Below are 18,366 nucleotides of genomic sequence, written 5' to 3'. Positions count from 1 at the left end.
TGTGTTTGTAGGCTGATCTCCTCATCTGAGCCCTGCTGCTCTGTTGCTGGAGCAGGGGAGTCAGCTGCTGCAGCTGAGGCTGTAGCAAGGTTTCTTGGTGGCTGGCGCCGTGAAGAGAGAACGGTATCATTTACAGCTGGAAGCTGTGGCTCCAGGGAGTCTGTGTACTGCAGAGACCTTAGCTGTCGCCTACCTGCTTTACAGACAGGCTGCTCACTTGTTCATCTTCTTCTAGCCCTTTCACTGCAGCGATATTCAGGAGGCAATGCAGCACTTCTGCCCAGTTGCCAGCCAGCTCCCCTACTACCTGTAGTAGTGCTGTCCCCTCATGGTCTCCTCAGAGACCTTCCTTGTCATCTCGTCCTTGCTGTCAGGAGCATCTCCATTTTTTTCTCTCTGGTTTCACCTGCACAGCTTCCCTCATGCTGTAGACTCCCATTTTGCCTTCCTCTCCCATATTTTATATCTTTATGTCAAAGTCTCCCAAGGGTCTCTTATGCTTGCTCCTCACTTACATGTCTCACACTCTGCTTCTTGGTTCATACTTTATCTGCAGTATGTTAGGACTCCACCAGATTGTCCCTCAAAACTAGGTTCAGACTGAAAGGACATTATCTGTTGCGTAGTCCTAATTTTGAGCTGCAGGGACAGGGGACACCTGACGTCTTTCATCTCTGTGGTGTGGGGCTTCTGAAATATTACTGAGCTGGGCTCTGCACTGGAGCCCTGCAGGACTAAGAGATGGCACACAGAGCTTGTAAGGAGGAGGATTTGGCTCAATACAGCAAGTGGTCTGGAGTAAACACTGTCACAGGCTGGCAAAGTAAAGCAGCTAAGCTAGGGAAAGAGGCACCATGATAGCTGGGAAGTGCAGATCTGATGTTGTTTGATGGAGAGGTCACAGGAGGGGAGCCCTGTGGTCTGGTGGAACACGTAGCTACCAGGGATGGGCTACAGCCGTGGGGCCTGGGCGGGGGGGGGAAAGCAAGGAGGTCACTGAGACAGTTTTATAGGGAAGGGGGGATATATAGGGAAGTGGCATTAGGTGAAGGAGCAGTGGGAAAACGTATTCAGCAGTGTGGGTCACAGAGTGGCAGTAGTGAAACAATAGTGGGTGGAGGGACTGGGATGTTACTGAAGGGTCACAGCAAGCATTGTGATTCCAGTCTGTAGATAGCTGAGTGCAGTCTTGGTCAAAGCCTTCTCCCTTTCTTCTTTTCTCTGCCCCCTCAGCACTTCCATGAGGCTGCATACATGGCAGATGACCGTCAAGACCTCCTCAACGCAATCAATGAGTTCTTGGACTGCAGCATTGTCATCCCCCCGTCAGAGGTGGAGGGGAAAGACTTGCTCAAATCCATTGCCACCTTCCAGAAGTTGCTGCTAAGGAAGAGGAAGGAGAGGGAGCAGAAGTCCATGAAAGAGGGGGATGTCCAGGAAGCCAAAGGTCTCTCCACTCAAATTTGGGCAAAAGAGTTTGTGCCTAGTGCCCTCCGTGCCCCAGTGGGCCCTCCCCTCACAGAGCCTGGCAGAGGGGTGAGCGGGGCCTGGCTCCAGCAGTGGGCAGCATTGGTGGGGGGCAGCAGAGAGGGGGGCCAAGGGGAGGCAGGATAGTGGCTGGGGCAGCTGGAGGCGGTGGGATGTGCAGTCCTGGGGGGCCCACCAGGTTAGCACTGCAGGAGAAAGGTCTCCATGGGGCAGCCCAAGGGTGGCCCTGAATTCCCTCGCTCAAGCCCTGCCCTCCATGCACCTCCAGAGCTGTGTGAAGTGAAAGCTGAGGAAGAGGAGGAGGAAGCTGAGGACGACCCTTTGAAGCGGACTGGAATATTTTTTGGAGGTCTGGTTCGGGACATAAAGCGCAGGTACCCCAAATACCTCAGTGACATCAGAGACGCCTTGCACAGCCAGTGTCTCGCGGCCGTTCTCTTCATCTACTTTGCTGCTCTCTCTCCTGCCATCACCTTCGGGGGACTCCTAGGTAATGGGCCTGCTTTCTGGTCTGCTCTTTGCACGCTGGAACACTGGCTGTGTCTGTGTGATGCTGTGCTGGGGTGGGCTTCGGTGCCGCTTGCTGAGGGAGCGCAGCGGTGCTGCGCTGTGGCCGCTGCCTTGTCCCCTTGCTGCTGCTCGGCCTCTCCAGCCTCGGCTCACTGCCCCTCTCTGAGCGCTCTCCAGGCAGGCTGTGCTGTTCCAGCCAGAGGAGCCCAGGGCTGGAGGCAGGCAATGGGAGCCATCACCCAAGGCTCCCTGGTCTCCATCTGCACTCCCTGCCCAGCGCAGGGGACCTCTGACTGGTGGGACAGGGACCTGCCTCCTCTGCGTGGAGTCTACAGACTACCTGTCTATGGAGACAGCGCCTGTGTCTGTCTGTAACACTTACATGCTGTTCTCTTTCCCAGGAGAGAAAACTGAGGGTCTTATGGGGGTCTCCGAGCTGATAATCTCCACCTCGGTTTTAGGGATCCTCTTCTCCCTGCTTGGAGCCCAGCCACTCCTGGTCATTGGCTTCTCAGGGCCTCTGCTGGTGTTTGAAGAAGCTTTTTACAAGGTACTTGTGAAGCAGTGTCCATGCTTGGCACCCATTCGCTCTGCCCATGCACTACAGAGGGCAGCCAGCATTTCTCAGCTCTCCCAAGGGACTGTGTTACTGTGGACACCCTGCTTCCTACCAGGCTGTCCTCGGTTCAGCTGGGGCTGGCCTTATCTATGCTGACCCTTTCCAGGTCACACTGCTGGGATTTCTGTCTCCTGTTGCTGTGTCCCATGGGCTGACCCTGTTGAGGTGTGACAATGGTGACAGCACTCCTTTACCTGCTGACTGGAAGGGAGGCTTTGTCCCCCAGCCCTGTGCTGCAGCCCAGTGGGCACTTGTAGCTGCTTCCTAAAATACTGCTCCACAGTACTTCCTTGTTCTTGAGGCTTCCTTTGAAGACAGTTTCACAACTGTTATCCGTACCCAGATTTCCTTGTATAGGAACCCAAAAACATTCAGTCTGTCACCCATTTTGGAAGTCCCATGCATGTTACTCGTGCCTCTGAGGATGAGCCCAAGGGTACATGCAGTGATACCTTGGCCAGACAGGATGGACATGTTTTTTTTTTCTCAAGTAGCTTGATCTCTTCACTGTTAAAGCATCCTTGTGTCACCTTACCTCCAAACAGTGGGTTTAATCCTTCTTTTTTTCTGGCTGCTGACATGTCAGGGTGTATAAAGCATGTTTTTTCCTACAGCTAGGTTTTCATCTTGGGGTGTCAAGAGTTTGGAGCTGGTGATGCCCTTGCGCAGTGGGGATTTCTCTTCTGTTCTGTAACCTCACTTTCCATTGACTGGTTTTGCTTTGCCCAGTCATGGTGTACAAAGGTGTACCTCTGTACACCTGCTTGGGGTGACCTGGCTGGTGTTAATGAAAGGTCTGCAGCTTTACCTGTGATTCCAGCCTTGAATTCGCGGTCTCTGTGTTGGTTGCCTGTGGAGATGAGGATGCCTTTTTCCAGGAGAGTCTGTGATCTTAATGGGGAGGAGATGAGGGAGACAGCCTGAGGAGGTGTGAGTAACTCGTTGCCCTTTCCATTTCAGTTCTGCCAGACACAAGGCATTGAGTATCTGACAGGCAGAGTCTGGATTGGTTTGTGGCTCATCGTCTTCATCTTCATTATCGTGGCAGCTGAGGGAAGCTTCTTGGTGCGCTACATCTCACCCTTCACCCAGGAAATCTTTGCTTTCCTCATCTCCCTCATCTTCATCTACGAGACCTTCTACAAACTGTACAAGGTGAACCTTCCCCGGGGAGATGGGCTGCCATGTCTCTCAGGCCCCCATTCGAGCACCTTCTACATGCCTGTCCCCAACAGCGACAGTGTCTCCTGCCCCTTCTTGTTGTGACAGTGCCTGCTGCTTCTCTCACCTGCCCAGGTGTTTGCAGAACATCCTCTGCTGAAGTTTTACCCACCGAACGTGCAGAGCAGCCTGAATGCCAGCATGCTTTCTGCGGATGCGATGTCACTGGGAATCAGGATGCAGCCCAACACTGCTCTCCTCTCCCTCATCCTCATGCTGGGCACCTTCTTCATTGCCTTCTTCATGCGCAAGTTCAAGAACAGCCGTTTCTTAGGAGGAAAGGTGAGAGGTTTGTGGGACCCAGACGTTAGGGATAAGGGACGTGCCAAACAAATAATGCTTCTTGCTGCAGCCTTCAGAGTGTTTGCTTGTTGAAAGTTTGAATGAACATGACCACAGTACTCTGTCCCCTTTGTGTCTTATCCAGCCCTATATGATCACAACTGCACCCTGGAGTGTTGCTTTACTCCATGTGATGCTGGTGCTATTAGGGGCTATCCGACAAAGAAACACCAACAGTCCTTTAAATACCATGCAGAAGGGATGGTAGCCTGACCTAGGCTGTGGGTGAGAGTTGGCTGTTGATGGTATCTGCACTGTCCTGCTCCAGTGAGCTTTTCTGAAAAGTCCCCTGGGCCTAGGGAAAGCTCCTTTGGCTGGATACAAGTCTGTTAAACTAGAATGTAAGAGAAAACTTACAATTTTTTCCCTTTTCACATCTGTACACACAAGGCATCTGTGTAATACCTGGAGCACCATCAAAATAGGCCACTTGGAGCAATTAGCTGAGTGAATCACTTCAGAATGGCTGGATGACTGGGTGTTATATGGGCAGTGGGATGCACAGCCCAATGGGCCAGGGCTGGGCTCCTTATCCTGCTCGTTAGCAGTGCTCAGGTTTGCAGTAGCGCTTGGCCCCATCAGGCCCTTGGCTTTGCCCTGAGTACCCCCTAGCAAGGTGGGTATAAGGAGCCGGCCTGTGCTCTTTGCCACTGAGAGTGTTTGTTCTGCAGGCTCGGCGGATCATCGGAGACTTTGGGATCCCCATCTCAATCCTGGTCATGGTGCTGGTGGATTACACCATCACAGACACGTACACGCAGGTAGGTGCCAGCGTTGCCCTCGGAGCCCCTCCTTCAGCACAGCCAGCGATCCGTGCCACACCGTAGCATGCTCTTGTGCAACTGGGGATTTATATTTCCTGCCTTGTTAGTCATAACAGCGCAAAGCAAACAGAGACGCTCCCCTTGTCCTTACTCCCACGCTGAAAGGAAGCTCCAAGGGTCTTGCTGAGACAGAGACCAGAGCTACAGGGACCGGAGTGCCCCTGATACCCCTCTGATATTCCTGCGGTTAGTAGGGGAGGTTTTAGAAGATCGGAGGGAACCAGTGCAGTTAATCCCATGTTTGTAACTCTAAAAACTTATTTTCGCTCAACAAGACATAAACAATTTATTCACACTAAAAGGGGTGGCATATAGAGTGTTTTCAGTGGTATACTCCATCAAGTTTTTAGTACTTCCATGTGTATGCTCTCCTTGACTATAGGCTACTAAGTGTTTTGATCATTTTATCTCAAACACAGGGGTCTCTTTCCTAGTTTATGCACAAACTTAAGTATTATCAAACATACCCATCTCTCTGGTTTCCTTTTTTTCTCCCTTTTTAATAGATGCATAGTTTTATCCTTTTGTTTTGGTATTTCTGTCAACTAATGCTAGGGAGAGGGTGAAAGGTAATTCCTGTTCAGCATGCAAGCTCTCTATCAAGACAGCCCAAGGCTTAATGGATTCCAAATGCATTCTTTTTCATTTAAATCTCAATGTAAAATCTGGTTTTATCAGATGTTAGTAAAATCATACACTTTGTTACATCCCTTTCATACCGTTCTACACTTCTACAATTAATATCAGAAGCGTTATCATTTCACTATCAACTCAGCATATGTACATGGCTTTCTGAGAAAACAGTACTTAGTTGCACAGCTTAGCTCAAGTACAAGCATTCCAGAAATATTATTCATACTTATGCTGATTAACATAAATGCAAATCATAAACTCTCACTGCAGTGTTCATGCTGACAGATAGCAAGAACTGCTGTAAAGCAGGGCAGAGCCAAGACTTCGAATGCTAGTGAACGCAGGGCTGGGGCCATGTACAAATAGGAGTCTGTGTGGTCTCTGATGAGAGCACAAACATGATATTCCCACTGAACATGATAAGAGTGAGGACATTTCCAGAGAATGTGTCTAGTTCTGGGGTCCACAGTGCAAAAACAATATTGAAAAATGTCTCAGAAAAGGCTTAGTGTCTGGAAAACCGCCTCAGAGAAGAGTGACCAGTTCAGGGCACTTGGTTGCTCCAAGCAGAGGTCAAGGAGCATTTTAAACATGGTCTGCAAGCCCTGACATGGGGGCGAGGTTCTTGAGGGAAGATGTTGATCTTTTGGACAAAAACCAAGTGAATTCTTGTAGCTGAAAGAGGAAATGAGGCCCTTGTTAGAAACAGGGGACATGGGATATTTTACACTGAAGGGGATTATCCATGAGAAAGTCCAGCTTGGGTCAGGGTTGCTGTTTTATAATCTGAAGCTTCAGACCAGGGAGTCCGGGAGGATCAAGGCTAGACCAGTGTGAGGCTGTGGGCATGTGTGTATTGATGAATAACTGCTCGGTTTTGCGCCTACACCACCAGAAGCTGAATGTCCCGTCTGGCCTGTCAGTCACATCTCCTCACAAGCGTGGTTGGTTCATTCACCCCATGGGCAGCAGTGGGACCTTTCCGTTGTGGATGATGTTTGCCTCTGCCATCCCTGCCCTCCTGGTCTTCATCCTTATCTTCATGGAGACACAGATCACTACGTGAGTACTTCCCCTGCCAACACCAACCATCGCTCACCTCCAGGCAGGCAGGGCTGGGATGGGTGCTGGTGCCATTGGTGTGGGGGTGTACCTCGCATCCCGGTGGGATAGCAAGGGCAGGACCCTGCCCGTTTCAGACCACACCTTCTTGGGTTCTTCCATTGTCTCGTGGCTCTCCTCCTGGGATACAGTGTGGTGGAGACCTGCCTCAGACAAGCACAGGACAAAACCTCTAATCTGAGGTTGGCATCTGCCATCTCCTGGCCATCTCCTTGTTGTCCCCACGTGTGCCCTGTTCAGGGAATGATCGTTGTCCCCAGCTGTGATGCTGTCCATGGGCACTGGACACTTCCTGTGATGTACGTAAGTTGTGCCTGGCTGACACAAACTCTCTTTCCTCCCAGGCTGATTGTGAGCAAAAAGGAGAGGAAGCTGCTGAAAGGCTCTGGCTTCCACCTGGACCTGTTGCTCATTGGCACTATGGGGGGGCTCTGTGCCCTCTTTGGGCTGCCCTGGCTGACTGCAGCAACGGTGCGCTCCGTCACCCATGTCAATGCCCTGACGGTCATGAGCAAGGCCATTGCACCAGGGGAGAAGCCCAAGATTGAGGAGGTGAAGGAGCAGCGTGTGACAGGAGTGCTTATTGCTGCCCTCGTCGGTGAGCCTCTGCTTGGGGGAAGGAGTGAGGGCGGGTCAGGGCTGGCCACTCAGATCTCACCCTGGCTGTGTCCCTGCCCCACAGACCAGCTTGCACTTTTGCCCACTTGCTGCAGGACTGCCCCTGCCTACCGTCACACCAGCTCCCCTCTGGAAACCTTGGGTAACCCCCCATGATCAGCCCTTCTTCACAACCCCTCCAGCCAGACCCCTCTGAACCCTTGCACCCCAGGACAGATAGAGAGGAGGTGGGAGAGGGCTGGGTGTGCAGGGGCTGGCCTGAGATGAGCCATGCCCTGAGCTCTGTCTCTGCAGGCCTGTCCATTGTGATGGGGAACATGCTGCGGCAGATCCCGCTGGCTGTGCTCTTCGGCATCTTCCTCTACATGGGGGTTACGTCCCTCACCGGCATCCAGCTCTACGAGCGACTGCTCCTGATCTTCATGCCATCCAAGCACCACCCTGACCACATCTATGTTGTTAAGGTGAGCGAAGGCAGGCCACAGGAGAGCAGAGAAAGAAGAGGCAGGTGAGAGAGGATGCTAGTGATGCTTAGTTTGGTGACCCCCGAGGGGTGGTGTGCTGCAAAGTTGTGTCCAGAGGTAGTGCAGGATGCACATGGAGGTGATACAATGCTAGGATAGTGTGCTGACAGACTGCACACAGAAGTGTGTTGCCAGGATATTGGATGGACAGAGTGTTCACAGGGGTAAGGCATTGCTTGAATGGCTGTAGAGGCACTACACTGACGGATATGCTGCTAGGCTGCATGGATGCTGACGTGCTACAGGGTTCTGCCTTGCTGTAGTGTACAAGCAGGTAGAATGCACAGCACAGCGTTGCATTACTGTACTGTGCTATGCAAAAGGGTTATGTTTGGCCAGTTGGGCCTTTGTTAACCTGTGCGGGAGGATAATGTGTTCTCAGACTGGATTTACCTCCCTAGGTAAAGACCTGGAGAATGAATCTCTTCACCTGCATCCAACTGGCCTGCATTGTGCTGCTTTGGGTGGTGAAATCGACAGTGGCGTCCCTGGCCTTCCCCTTCGTCCTGATCATGACAGTGCCGTTGCGACGCTTCGTGCTGCCCCGCTTCTTCCATGACAGGGAGCTCAAAGCCGTAAGCAGATAACTGTCCTTGCACTCTTGCTTGCAACACTGTTGTGGGGTTGAGGAGATCCTTGGCTAGCTTGGAGATCCTTGGCCAGCAAAGCTTTGCCTTTCCCTGCTGTTGTCTGGTGGTCTTTGTTCAACAGCAGTTAGGTGGCTTCCTCAGAGCTTGTAGCCCTGGGAATGGAACATGGGATGGATGGGCAGCCTAGGGTAAGGAAACAGAGGATCCTGCCACACAGTAAGGGCTTTCTTTTCCATTCTCCTCCTCATTTGTGGCTACTTCATCAAGGAGAGACCCTATTTCCCCACTGAGGCAGCAGCAGGGACAGCCCAGCAACACACCAGAGCCTGCAGCTGCTTGGCAGAGGAGCACTTTACCACAGAGCCAGCACCTTAGGTGCTGGCAGCTCCTTGAGTGCTGTCAGACTCCTGAGTTCCCTTTGGTGAGAGGCCTGGAGCAGCACCCAGAAGTGCTGCATGCCTGGGTGTTGCTGGCAGGGCAGGAGGCAGGAGCTTCTGTGCTGGACCAAAGCCCCAGTGATCGGGCACTGTCAGAATAAAATGCTTATAGCATTGGGCTGGGGAAGCATGGGTGGGCATGAAGGTTAGAAAAGACAGGCCTTTTGGGAGGGAAAGAAGCGAGAGCTTTGCTCTTCCCAGAGAAGAGAACTGCCTGGCTCGCTGCACGCTGTTCCCTCAGCACCAGGTGTGCCCCGTGCTGGGGGCTGCTGTGGCCCTCAAAGCCCTGTCTCTGTCTCTCCCCAGTTGGACTCAGAGGATGCGGAACCAAACTTTGACGAGGACGGCCGGGATGAGTACAACGAGCTGCACATGCCTGTGTGAGCTGGGGCCTGCCGTCCCCACTCACGGGACAGCTGCTCACGCCTGCTTGTCGCTCCCGAGGACTAACTGGAGACTTGCCGTGAGCCATGCAGTCTTGCCTGGACCAACGAATGGCTGTTCCATAGCCCCGCAGGAGGCAGCCCTGGCTCCTGCTGCCCCATCACTCGCTCAGCAGAAGCTGTGAGTCTCTCTCTTTTTGGACCTGGTGGGCCGAGAGATGCCTCTCACATCCTGAAGCAGTGTGGTTCCAGAGTGCCTGTGGGTCAGGGGGCTGCCCTGTCCCTGCTGGAGGCAGCCTGTGTTCAGTCTGCAGGCGGTGAAGGGGAGCCATGCCAGCTGGTACCACTGTGTCCCACTCCACTACCACGAAGCTTGGGTGTCACAGCACCACGCACCATCGAGTAGTCACAGGGACAGGCCGGCGGATGGCCAGCGGGCTCCTCGCAGGCTGGGCAATGAGAGCAGCCTCCATGCTCAGCGGGGCAGATGCCTTCCTCCTGCTCCCTCTGCCTTCACAGCCAAACTGCCATCCCACGCACCCTCCTGAGCCTGGGGTTCCCTGGGAGGCTCTGCCACCAACCCCTCAGTGTGTGCCCCAGTACACAGGTGAGGAGAGACCAGTGCTCTTCTCCGGCCAGCACAGCTCCCCCCGCACCAATGGGACAGGCACTTTCTGGGCCCTGACGTCTTGCAGATGAGGGGTGCTCTGCAGGCCCTGTCCTCTAGGCCTTCATCTGCCCGGTCACCCTCCCACAGGACTCGTTTCCACTCATGTTTGGCATGCGGGAGGCTGATCACTTCCTCCTAACTTTCCCAACACTCTTCCCAAAAGGAAAACAGCACTGGGAGGAGATGAGCAGGTACCCTTCAGGCTGCCTTGGGTGTGTGCCCTGTTGCAGGGACTAAGGAGTCCTGTGCCATTCTGTACATTTAAAAGGGTTACAGGGGTCTGAGTAAAAATTCCTCACAGGGTTATGTTCCAGTTCCAGATCCCCAGCTCCCTGTCCTTGAGCACAAACCACATTTAAGAAGCTATACAAGAGATTTAGTGCTGGAGCATAAAACAGTCGTGTGGTTCCCCTGTTTTTCCCTGCGCAGTGATCCACAAGGGCTGGCTCCCTGCAGCCCTGCAGTGAAGTCACTGAACCCCACGGCCCCATTTCTGCTCACATACTGGGGTGACTTGTCATCTCCAGGGGTCCCCGCTGACCGGGAAGGAGCAGCATTCAGTACGCCCAGCACTCGCCCCCCTGGTCACCTCCGGGCAGCTCTGACCACCTTTCCTCTTGGCAGGGAAGTCTCCTGGGGTCTCCTGGACCACCAGCCTCCATTCAGAGCTGCCTTAGACACCACTGACAGTGCCCTTGCTGCCTGGGGCCAAGGCAGACGTAGCGGCCACCTTGGCTGCAGCTAGCAGCTCTGGAACGTGGGCAGCTCTGAGGGTAGCGCCCAAGGAGATGGGCAGCCCAGCCTCTCCCTCCAACATTGACTGGCCATCAAATTTGGGATAAGCCACTGCCCTGGTTCCTGTTTATCAGCATGGCTCCTGCAGGAGAAGGTGGGTGTGTCGCTGCCGGGAGGGTCCCACATCTCCCCAGGAGGCTGCAGAAATACCTGCCAGAGAGGGAAACCCTTCCAGCAGCAGGCTCCTGCCCCGCAGCCTGGCCCACCGCAGAGCCCGGGGCGGAGAGACGAGCGTCTCCGTGTGTCTGTGGCCGTGTGTGTCCTGTCCTCCCTGTGTAGTGTAGGAGGCCTGTTGTCGCTGCGTGTTGTGACTCCTCTGACTGTAGTGGAAACAGCTACACCAATAAACTCTTCACAGGAACCACGTCTGGCTCTGTTCCCAAATGAACTGGGCAGCTCTGCAGGGTGTAATGGCAGGGGTGGGTTGGGACCGAGCAAAGAGGGGCAAGGGGCTGGAGAGCAGGAAGCAGGGGCATCTTTTCCCTAACCATTTGTTTATTTGTCATTTTTCTTTACCACCAGAATCAGTAACTAAAAGTTTGGTAACTGGGGATAGATAAAATTGATCGAAATTCCCCAACAAAAAAATTGTTTCTTGCCTGCAACAGCAGGCAGTGAGGGAACAAGCCTGGCTGGAGCAGGGGGTATCAAACCACCACCCGCACAGGGGTAGGCTCTCCACCGTCACCAAGTGGGCTGGTTACTGCAGGAAACCACGCTGGCGGAGTTGGAGACCTCATGCTGGCCGCTGGAAACAGCGGTCAAGAGCCCTGTATTTAACCAGGAATGTGCACTCGTGCCTGTGTGTATCTGTACATGCGTGTGCCTGCACGCTCAGCCGCACACGTGCCTGTTTCTTTACCCAGCCTGTAGGCACATGCTGAACGGTGGGGTCACGGGTTGAGTTCAGAGGAAACATCTCAATAAATACACGTTCCCTCCACGTTTTCTTCTCAGACGGGAGCCAAACCAGGCAGACAGACAGGCCTGACCCAGCACTATTCCGCATCTCCCCGAGCTGCTGGCTGCTTCTGCCACAGGGAAGCCACGGCCCGTGCAGCACTGGGTCAGACGTCCTCCAGCCACGCTCAGCCTGGGGCAGGTGCTGGTGCTGCTCTGGGGGGCAGGAGGTGGCCCCCACTTCCCGCAGTCAGGGTCGCTGGTTCTTGCTGGGGCTGGGTTTGGCCGCTGGCGTGGGGCTCATGGCAGAGGGCTGAGCTTGCCCAGGCGCAGGGGTGGTGGCTGTCCTGCTCCTGGGCGGGCCCCGCAGCGGGACAGCCAGCGCCTGGCCCCGCAGCACCCTCTCCAGGTCCCAGCAGCGCTGCTGAACCTGCAGAAGAGGAGGGAGGCAGTATGAGTGCCCAGCTACAGCATGTGCAGCGTGGTCAGATGCAGCCTGGACAGGAGCGTTCATGAGCTCTGCCTGCAGGCTGCTCCACCTGCATGCTCCCCGCCGCCTTCCTCAGCTCTGCAGAGGGCCTTCCTCAGCTCTGCAGAGGTCCTTCCTCCCCCCAGATGGATGTCCAGCCCTTTCTGTGCATCTCCCCAAGCCCCTGCATGTGGCAGTGCCCCTGCTGTCACCCTGGGACAAGGAGTGCCTGCAGAGACAGCCCGCACCGCTTACCGCATCGATCCTGCGGACGAGGATGGGCCTGACCTCCAGCTCCAGCAGCCAGTCGGCCTCCAGGATGCTGCGGTGGTACTCCTCCAGCTCCAGGCGCTTCTGCAGCTCCTCCAGCAGGGCAGCATGGCGCGGGCAGCCCCCGGGTCCCACATCCTGGGGCTCCATCGCCATCCCCATCCCCTCGCACTGCTGCTGCAGGCGCAGGGCGCGGATGCGCCGGGTGACACTGCGGATCTGGGCACGCAGGGCGGCCGCCCGCTGCGCGCGGGGCAGCAGGGCCAGCAGCTCCTCCTGGCTCTCCTGCAGCTGGGCTCGCAGCACCCCGGCACTGCTCCCCGCTCCCCAAAATTGTGTCAAGCCAGCAGGGCTGGGTGGCTGGGGGGTCCTGCTGCAAGTCGGGGGCTGCACAGAGCCTGGAGCCAGTGGCGGGGAGAGGCTGTACCGGCTCTGGTGGACACAGACCCAGCGCCGGGCGAGCTCTGCTGTGGCCAAGCTCTGGTGAAAAATGTCAGGCACCAGCCTCAAGACCTGCAAGACAGGCCCTGTGTTGGTGAAGCCGTGCAGGTCGTGCAGGCTGCGGGGGCTGAAGGTCTGTTCATGGACAGGTCCCCCCCGCAGCAGCAGTGCCCAGCTCCGGCGGCGGGCGAAGAGGTGCGTGGCCAGGCGCGGGATGGAGGCCGAGGGGCGCGAGTCCTCGTGCACGTACAAGTTCTCGCACAGCGGGAACACCACCCTGGCGTCAAACCTCTCCTTCAGCGCCCGCAGGTGCTGCAGGTAGGAGGCCAGCCAGCCCACGTATCCAGCTACGTCAGGGCTCGGCGAGCCGGGCTGGCGCTCGGCGAGCCTCTCCAGGTGCTCCCAGCTCTCCACCTGCCCCGAGGGGCTCCGCGGCAGCACCAGCAGCAGCACATCGTACAGGGTGCGCAGGTCGAAGTCCTGCCGGCACTGCTGCACGTGGCCCATGAAGGTGTCAATCTCGCCTTCCAGGGCAGCGTAGAGGGCCTCCATGGGCAGAGGGGAGGCAGCTGGGATCGGAGCTCACCTGCGTGGTCCTGAGCCCCGCGGATTGCTCTGCTGGGGAAGAGACAGCAGGTGGGTGGGGAGGAGGCTCATGGGGATGGGGTGGGGTGGAAGGACACGCAGGAGCTGCAAGGGGTGAGCTCAGGGGGTACCCCCACTTCGCAGGACCAGCGCAGGAGGCTGCTGGGTGCTGCCATAACCAGTAGGGTTATTTTGCCACACCACCGAATGCCCGTGTAGTGCAGGAGAGGAGCCAAGGGACTGCCCCGGCCCAGCCCTGGGGGATGCGCTGGGATGTGCAAGTGTCCTGCTCCCTGGCAGGGGCTTGGTGCTGCCGGACCAGGGCCGCACTCTGACTGCCAGCTTCTCCCACCTCTGCTGTCTGAGAGGTTTATCTTTACAGAAGCTAGCACCCACCCTTGTCTGTCTGGAGAAATCCTAAAAATAGGAAGTCCACTCCCAAAATTATCACCTGAATTATTTTAAACCCTTGTGTGTTTAGGCAAACTATTTGGGTTTCTGTTTCTGCCAGCTGGGTTCAATACGCTTGAGCTCTCTTCTCCAGCTATTTTTACTCTCCACAGCCAGGAGGGGCTGACACATCTCTGTTAGGAGATAACATTGGCACCATCACACAGCCGTGCTGTTGGGAAATTGCTGGTCAAGACCAGCCCCATGGCAAAGCCGGGAGCCAATGCCACTGGCAAAGTTTCCCCTTCCCCCTGTATCTCTGTAGGTCCTTGCCTGGGCTGTTGTGTCTGCTTCTCAGTCCCTCAAACTTCATAAATGTAAATTGAAAAAAACACAAAAAGCATATCACAGTTCACCTGGACCCCACACATCCCTGTCACAGTGCCAGCCCCCCGCTCTGCCCCCTTTCTGCCCTCCATCCACCAAAAAAATGGACTCACCAGCCCCAGGACAGGCTCCGAGGAGAGGAGAAAGGGCTGAGCCGGGAGGCACCTGCCCTCGTGGGCACGGCCACAAACCTGCCTCCCCATGGGAACGGCAGGCTCGGACCTGTCCCTGGCCTTCCCCAGAGCTGGCTGCTGTCCCCGCGGGCATTGCCCCATGGCTGCAGGGGAGGGATGCTGCTGCCTCCAGCCCCTCTCCCTCACATGGTCTTGGCCGAGGGGGGACCTGCGGCAGGCTCTCGTCCCAGCCTGGGAGGAGGAGGATGGAGCCGGCATGCCAGGGAGCACGCAGGGAGGGGAACCAGGACTGATTTTGCAGGCTGAGGCCGCACAGGAGAGATCAGGAAGAGGAAATGTCCTGAGCGCAGGCTACCAGCAGACCTCAGCGGCTGCCAGGGGTGATGACATGACACCACGTAACCTCCCTGCTTGCCTGCCTGGGTTCATCGCGCAGCCGGAGACAAAGACAGAGCTGCTCGTGCCTGGTAGAATGGCCTCGCCTGTGAAACTGCTGCACGGCAGCTGGCTGACACACTTTCTGAAGCACGAACCCCGCAGTAATGGTATCTGCGAGCAGAGCCCTGCTCGCACGCGCAGTTAAGCAGAGTCTGCAAGGCTGTTACAGAGCCAGCTGTGACCTCCGCAGCAACACGCCATTAGCAGCAAGGCTGGGCCTGGGTCAAACAAAAGCAGGGCAGGCTTAATAGGAGAGGAAATTAGGTGGATGTGCTTGGCTGGCCTCATCCCCGCATGTTCCGACTGTAATTACAGCCTTGTGCAGCGCAGCTCCTTTATTCCATGATCTCGCCGCCAGGGCTGCATTTCTCATGACCCAGCTGTAGAAGCCACAAGTGAGTATGCTTTGGCCCCAGGCAGACCTGCACCAGCACAACGAGAGGTGTGGTAGGGACCCTCAGACAGGGCAAGCACGGGAAGGGCAGGACCCCTGTCTGCGGGGGAAGCTGGAGATTCCTGCTTACGGATTTGGTCTGTCCAGCACAACACAGCACACGTGGGGCCAGGAGAGTCACAGCTAATGCTGGCCCCAGGAAGCTGCTCAGAGATGCCCCCAGGGAAGATGCCCCAGGGGCCAAGGCACCAGTAACAGTGGGGTGGCCATTCCCAATATCTGCCCTCTGCTCCAGCTCTCTGTTCCTGCACCCAGACCGACAATGCAGAAGGCGTCCTGCGTTTCTCACCTGTGGAGAAGGGGCAGCACTGCAGGGCTCTTTCCTCCGCAGTCAAACAAACAAGGGTGCAGCCACACTGGTCCTGAGCTCTGCGGTACACAAAGGCAGAGATGGGTGTGCTGCCATCAGCGGCTGCAGTGAGATGGGTGCCCAGGATGGACAAAGGATGCCTGCCCTGAGCTGCCCCCCCTTGCAGGGGGGCACATCTCCTGCTGTCCTGCTCACACGTGCTCTCAGGGGAAGCAGGTGCCGCAGTGCTGGATGTCGCCCTGTGAGAGCCTCTCCAGGTGGCCTTAATCACATTCCTCTGGAGCAGGGACACATCTGGCACGAACATGATCCTGTCCCCAGGGAGCCCGGGCTAATTCCTGCTGCACAGCCCCAGCGCAGCCCCGGGCAGCAAGAGCTTTGGTGCAGCCTTGATTGCCACCAGCCTCACCTTGCTGGGGACAGGGCTGGCTTGTGAGCAGGGGTAGAGGGAGGAGGGGGAAGTGCCATTTGCAGGAGTCATCTTTTAAGTCATTTTTCAAATGACTGTGAAAGCAGAGCTGGGAGGAGGCCAGGGCTGCAGGGACAGCGTGCGCGCTGCTCTGTGTCACCTTCTTGCAAGGGGATGAGGTTGATTTTTGGCTGCTGCTTCTCAGTAGTCCCCCCCCACTTCGGAGAAGCCTCTCCTGGGTTTTTGGCAAGGGGGGGGATGCCCTGACAAAGCAGCAGGGCTGCAACAGCGATGATGCACCTCTGTGCCAGCACAACTCCAAGGAGCCACCGGGGAGGTGGCACCCACGACCACAGTGTCACAGCTGTCCCCTGGCAGGATGCGGGACAGCGAGCCCAGCAGATGCTCACTGCCCACGGCGGGGCCACGCCGGCCTGCCTGCCCCCAGCCGTGTGCCAGACCCGTGGCAGAGGAAACTGGGAAATTGTCTGGTGTCCAGGAGGAATTCCTGCCTCCGCTTGTTCCTGCCAGCCTCCCGCCAGCTCCCCTCGGTGCGGAGCCCAGCAGGAAGCTGACTCACGGGCTGCTGCCTCCGCGGCTGGGTGCGGGGCTCTGCCGCTGCAGCTCCCCAGCCCCGCGCTGTGCACCAGGCCGTGGTGGCTGCAGGGAGCCTGCCATCGCCCCATCACCCCACGCTGCCCCTGCATGTGGCCAGGGGTCGGCGATGAGTTGGCGTGTGGGTGCCCATCGAAGCGCTGCAGGTGGTCGCATCCACCCCTCCCTGGCGAGCAGCACCTAGGGAGAGTTAGGAGGCTGTGCAGATGTCCCAGGTGAGCCGTAGGGATGTAGGGCTACCGATTTAATCCTGTAACTGAAAGGAGCAGATATCAGGCATGAGTTTCTCATCAAGATTCTTGAAACCTTTCCCACCAGGCAGATGAAACACCGGGTTCACAGCACCAGTTACTGCTGCTGCCTTCGGAGAACCTGACATTTATGGCCTGGGCAGTTTGGAAAGCGATTTTGTTCTGAGGACCAGGCTGAGCCACCATTTTTATCCTTCTTCACATGTCACTCAGACAGTGGTTAATACCAAAAAATCTTCTCTTTTAAAAGGTGGGTTCCTTGCCCACCTCACTGTCCTTCATTGCCCATCTCCCTTGGCACGGGCTGTGAGGGTCACACCTTGATGGCCTCAGGGACAGGAACCATAGCCAAAGCTTCCCCACTGAAGAAGTCCGAGAGGGGACTTCTGGAGACACAGGCGGAAACCCTTGACAGGTAGGCAGAAGAGGTAAAGGCCATGTGTGTGCTCCCCAGTTTGGCCATGGCTGTGAGGAGCCCACCAGCTCCCCGCTGAGCACCCGGAGGAGAAGCTGGTCAGCCAGCATCGCCTGCGGAAGCAGCGGCACCGGAGGAGGAGCTGCCTCCCGCTGGGGAAGGCTGGCTGAGGCACAAACAGCCCGATGACAAGTGCCTGGCCGCAGAGGGGACTGTCAAGGACAAGTCAGCGTGCAGTCGATCCAATCCCCTCTGCTAACGGGGTAATTGGCCTTGAGGATAGGAGTATTAGATGTGAGATAAGGACCGGGGTTGGGCTTCTGGCACTGTCTTGCATAAGACGGGGAAAGTGGTGTAGCTTCAGCTAATCCCGCAAGAGTGCAATAGAGGTTGGATGGTCATGCCTGGCGATCTGGTATCAAAGTGGAAGGACGCACTGCCAGTGACTCACACCACAGGAAACCTCACCAAAGAGTCCGGATAGCGAAGGCAGAGCGGAGTGGTGAGGGCTGTCTGCGCAGGTTGTAGTGGCCTGGTGTGACTGTCTTGTGGCAGAGGCTGGCCAAGATACCGCCACCTCCCTCAGAGCCTTTGCTGTCTTTTAAGTAGTTTTAAAAGCACATTATTCACCGGGGAAAAAAAAAAAAAAAAAAAAAAGGAAAAAAAAGGAAAAAAAAAAGGGGGGAAAAAAATAAAGAAAAAAAGCCCTGTTCCCCTCCTCAGTTAGATCTCCTTCCTTCTTCCAGAAAAACGAACTAACTTCTTCCCACTGCAAGGAACACGTCCACACCACCCCTTCCCCAGCATGCAGACTGTGACCCGGCTGCACTTTTGGGACACGTCACCCAGCCCCTGGCCGTTCCAGCACCCTAACCCCAAAGCACCCTCGGCACAGCCGCAGAGGACCCCTCCCGACCCTATTCCCACCGCCCCACGCGCCCCCGGCCCCCTGCCCCTCTCCGCGCCGCCCTCCCGGGGCGTGCTGCCCCCGGAGCAGCCCCTCGCTTGCTCGGCCCCCCCCGGCCCGGTGTCCCCGTCCCCCCGCCGGTGCCCGCTGCCCGGGGCGGGGCGGAGGGGGCGGCCCCGGCCTCCCCCCGCTCCCCGCAAGGCGGAGCCAGCGTG

General features: G+C 56.5%; 1 protein-coding gene across 1 annotated transcript in view; it reads left to right on the top strand.

Annotated features, from left to right (window-relative positions):
* Window positions 1-11,114, top strand: part of SLC4A3 (solute carrier family 4 member 3) — a 34,857-nt gene extending 23,743 nt beyond the window's left edge. The window contains exons 13-23 of the mRNA XM_035568692.2: window positions 1,234-1,447; window positions 1,757-1,978; window positions 2,400-2,548; window positions 3,578-3,772; window positions 3,914-4,120; window positions 4,852-4,941; window positions 6,533-6,699; window positions 7,104-7,357; window positions 7,672-7,841; window positions 8,303-8,476; window positions 9,235-11,114. Coding sequence (XP_035424585.1) covers window positions 1,234-1,447; window positions 1,757-1,978; window positions 2,400-2,548; window positions 3,578-3,772; window positions 3,914-4,120; window positions 4,852-4,941; window positions 6,533-6,699; window positions 7,104-7,357; window positions 7,672-7,841; window positions 8,303-8,476; window positions 9,235-9,312 — 1,920 coding nt within the window. The 3' untranslated portion in view covers window positions 9,313-11,114. The remainder of the gene's footprint in view (window positions 1-1,233; window positions 1,448-1,756; window positions 1,979-2,399; window positions 2,549-3,577; window positions 3,773-3,913; window positions 4,121-4,851; window positions 4,942-6,532; window positions 6,700-7,103; window positions 7,358-7,671; window positions 7,842-8,302; window positions 8,477-9,234) is intronic.
* The last annotated feature ends 7,252 nt before the right edge of the window (window positions 11,115-18,366 follow it).

The sequence above is a fragment of the Cygnus atratus genome, chromosome 6 (genome assembly GCF_013377495.2).
Source record: "Cygnus atratus isolate AKBS03 ecotype Queensland, Australia chromosome 6, CAtr_DNAZoo_HiC_assembly, whole genome shotgun sequence".
In the NCBI taxonomy this organism is placed as follows: domain Eukaryota; kingdom Metazoa; phylum Chordata; class Aves; order Anseriformes; family Anatidae; genus Cygnus; species Cygnus atratus.
This window is presented reverse-complemented; position numbering and strand designations above follow the sequence as displayed.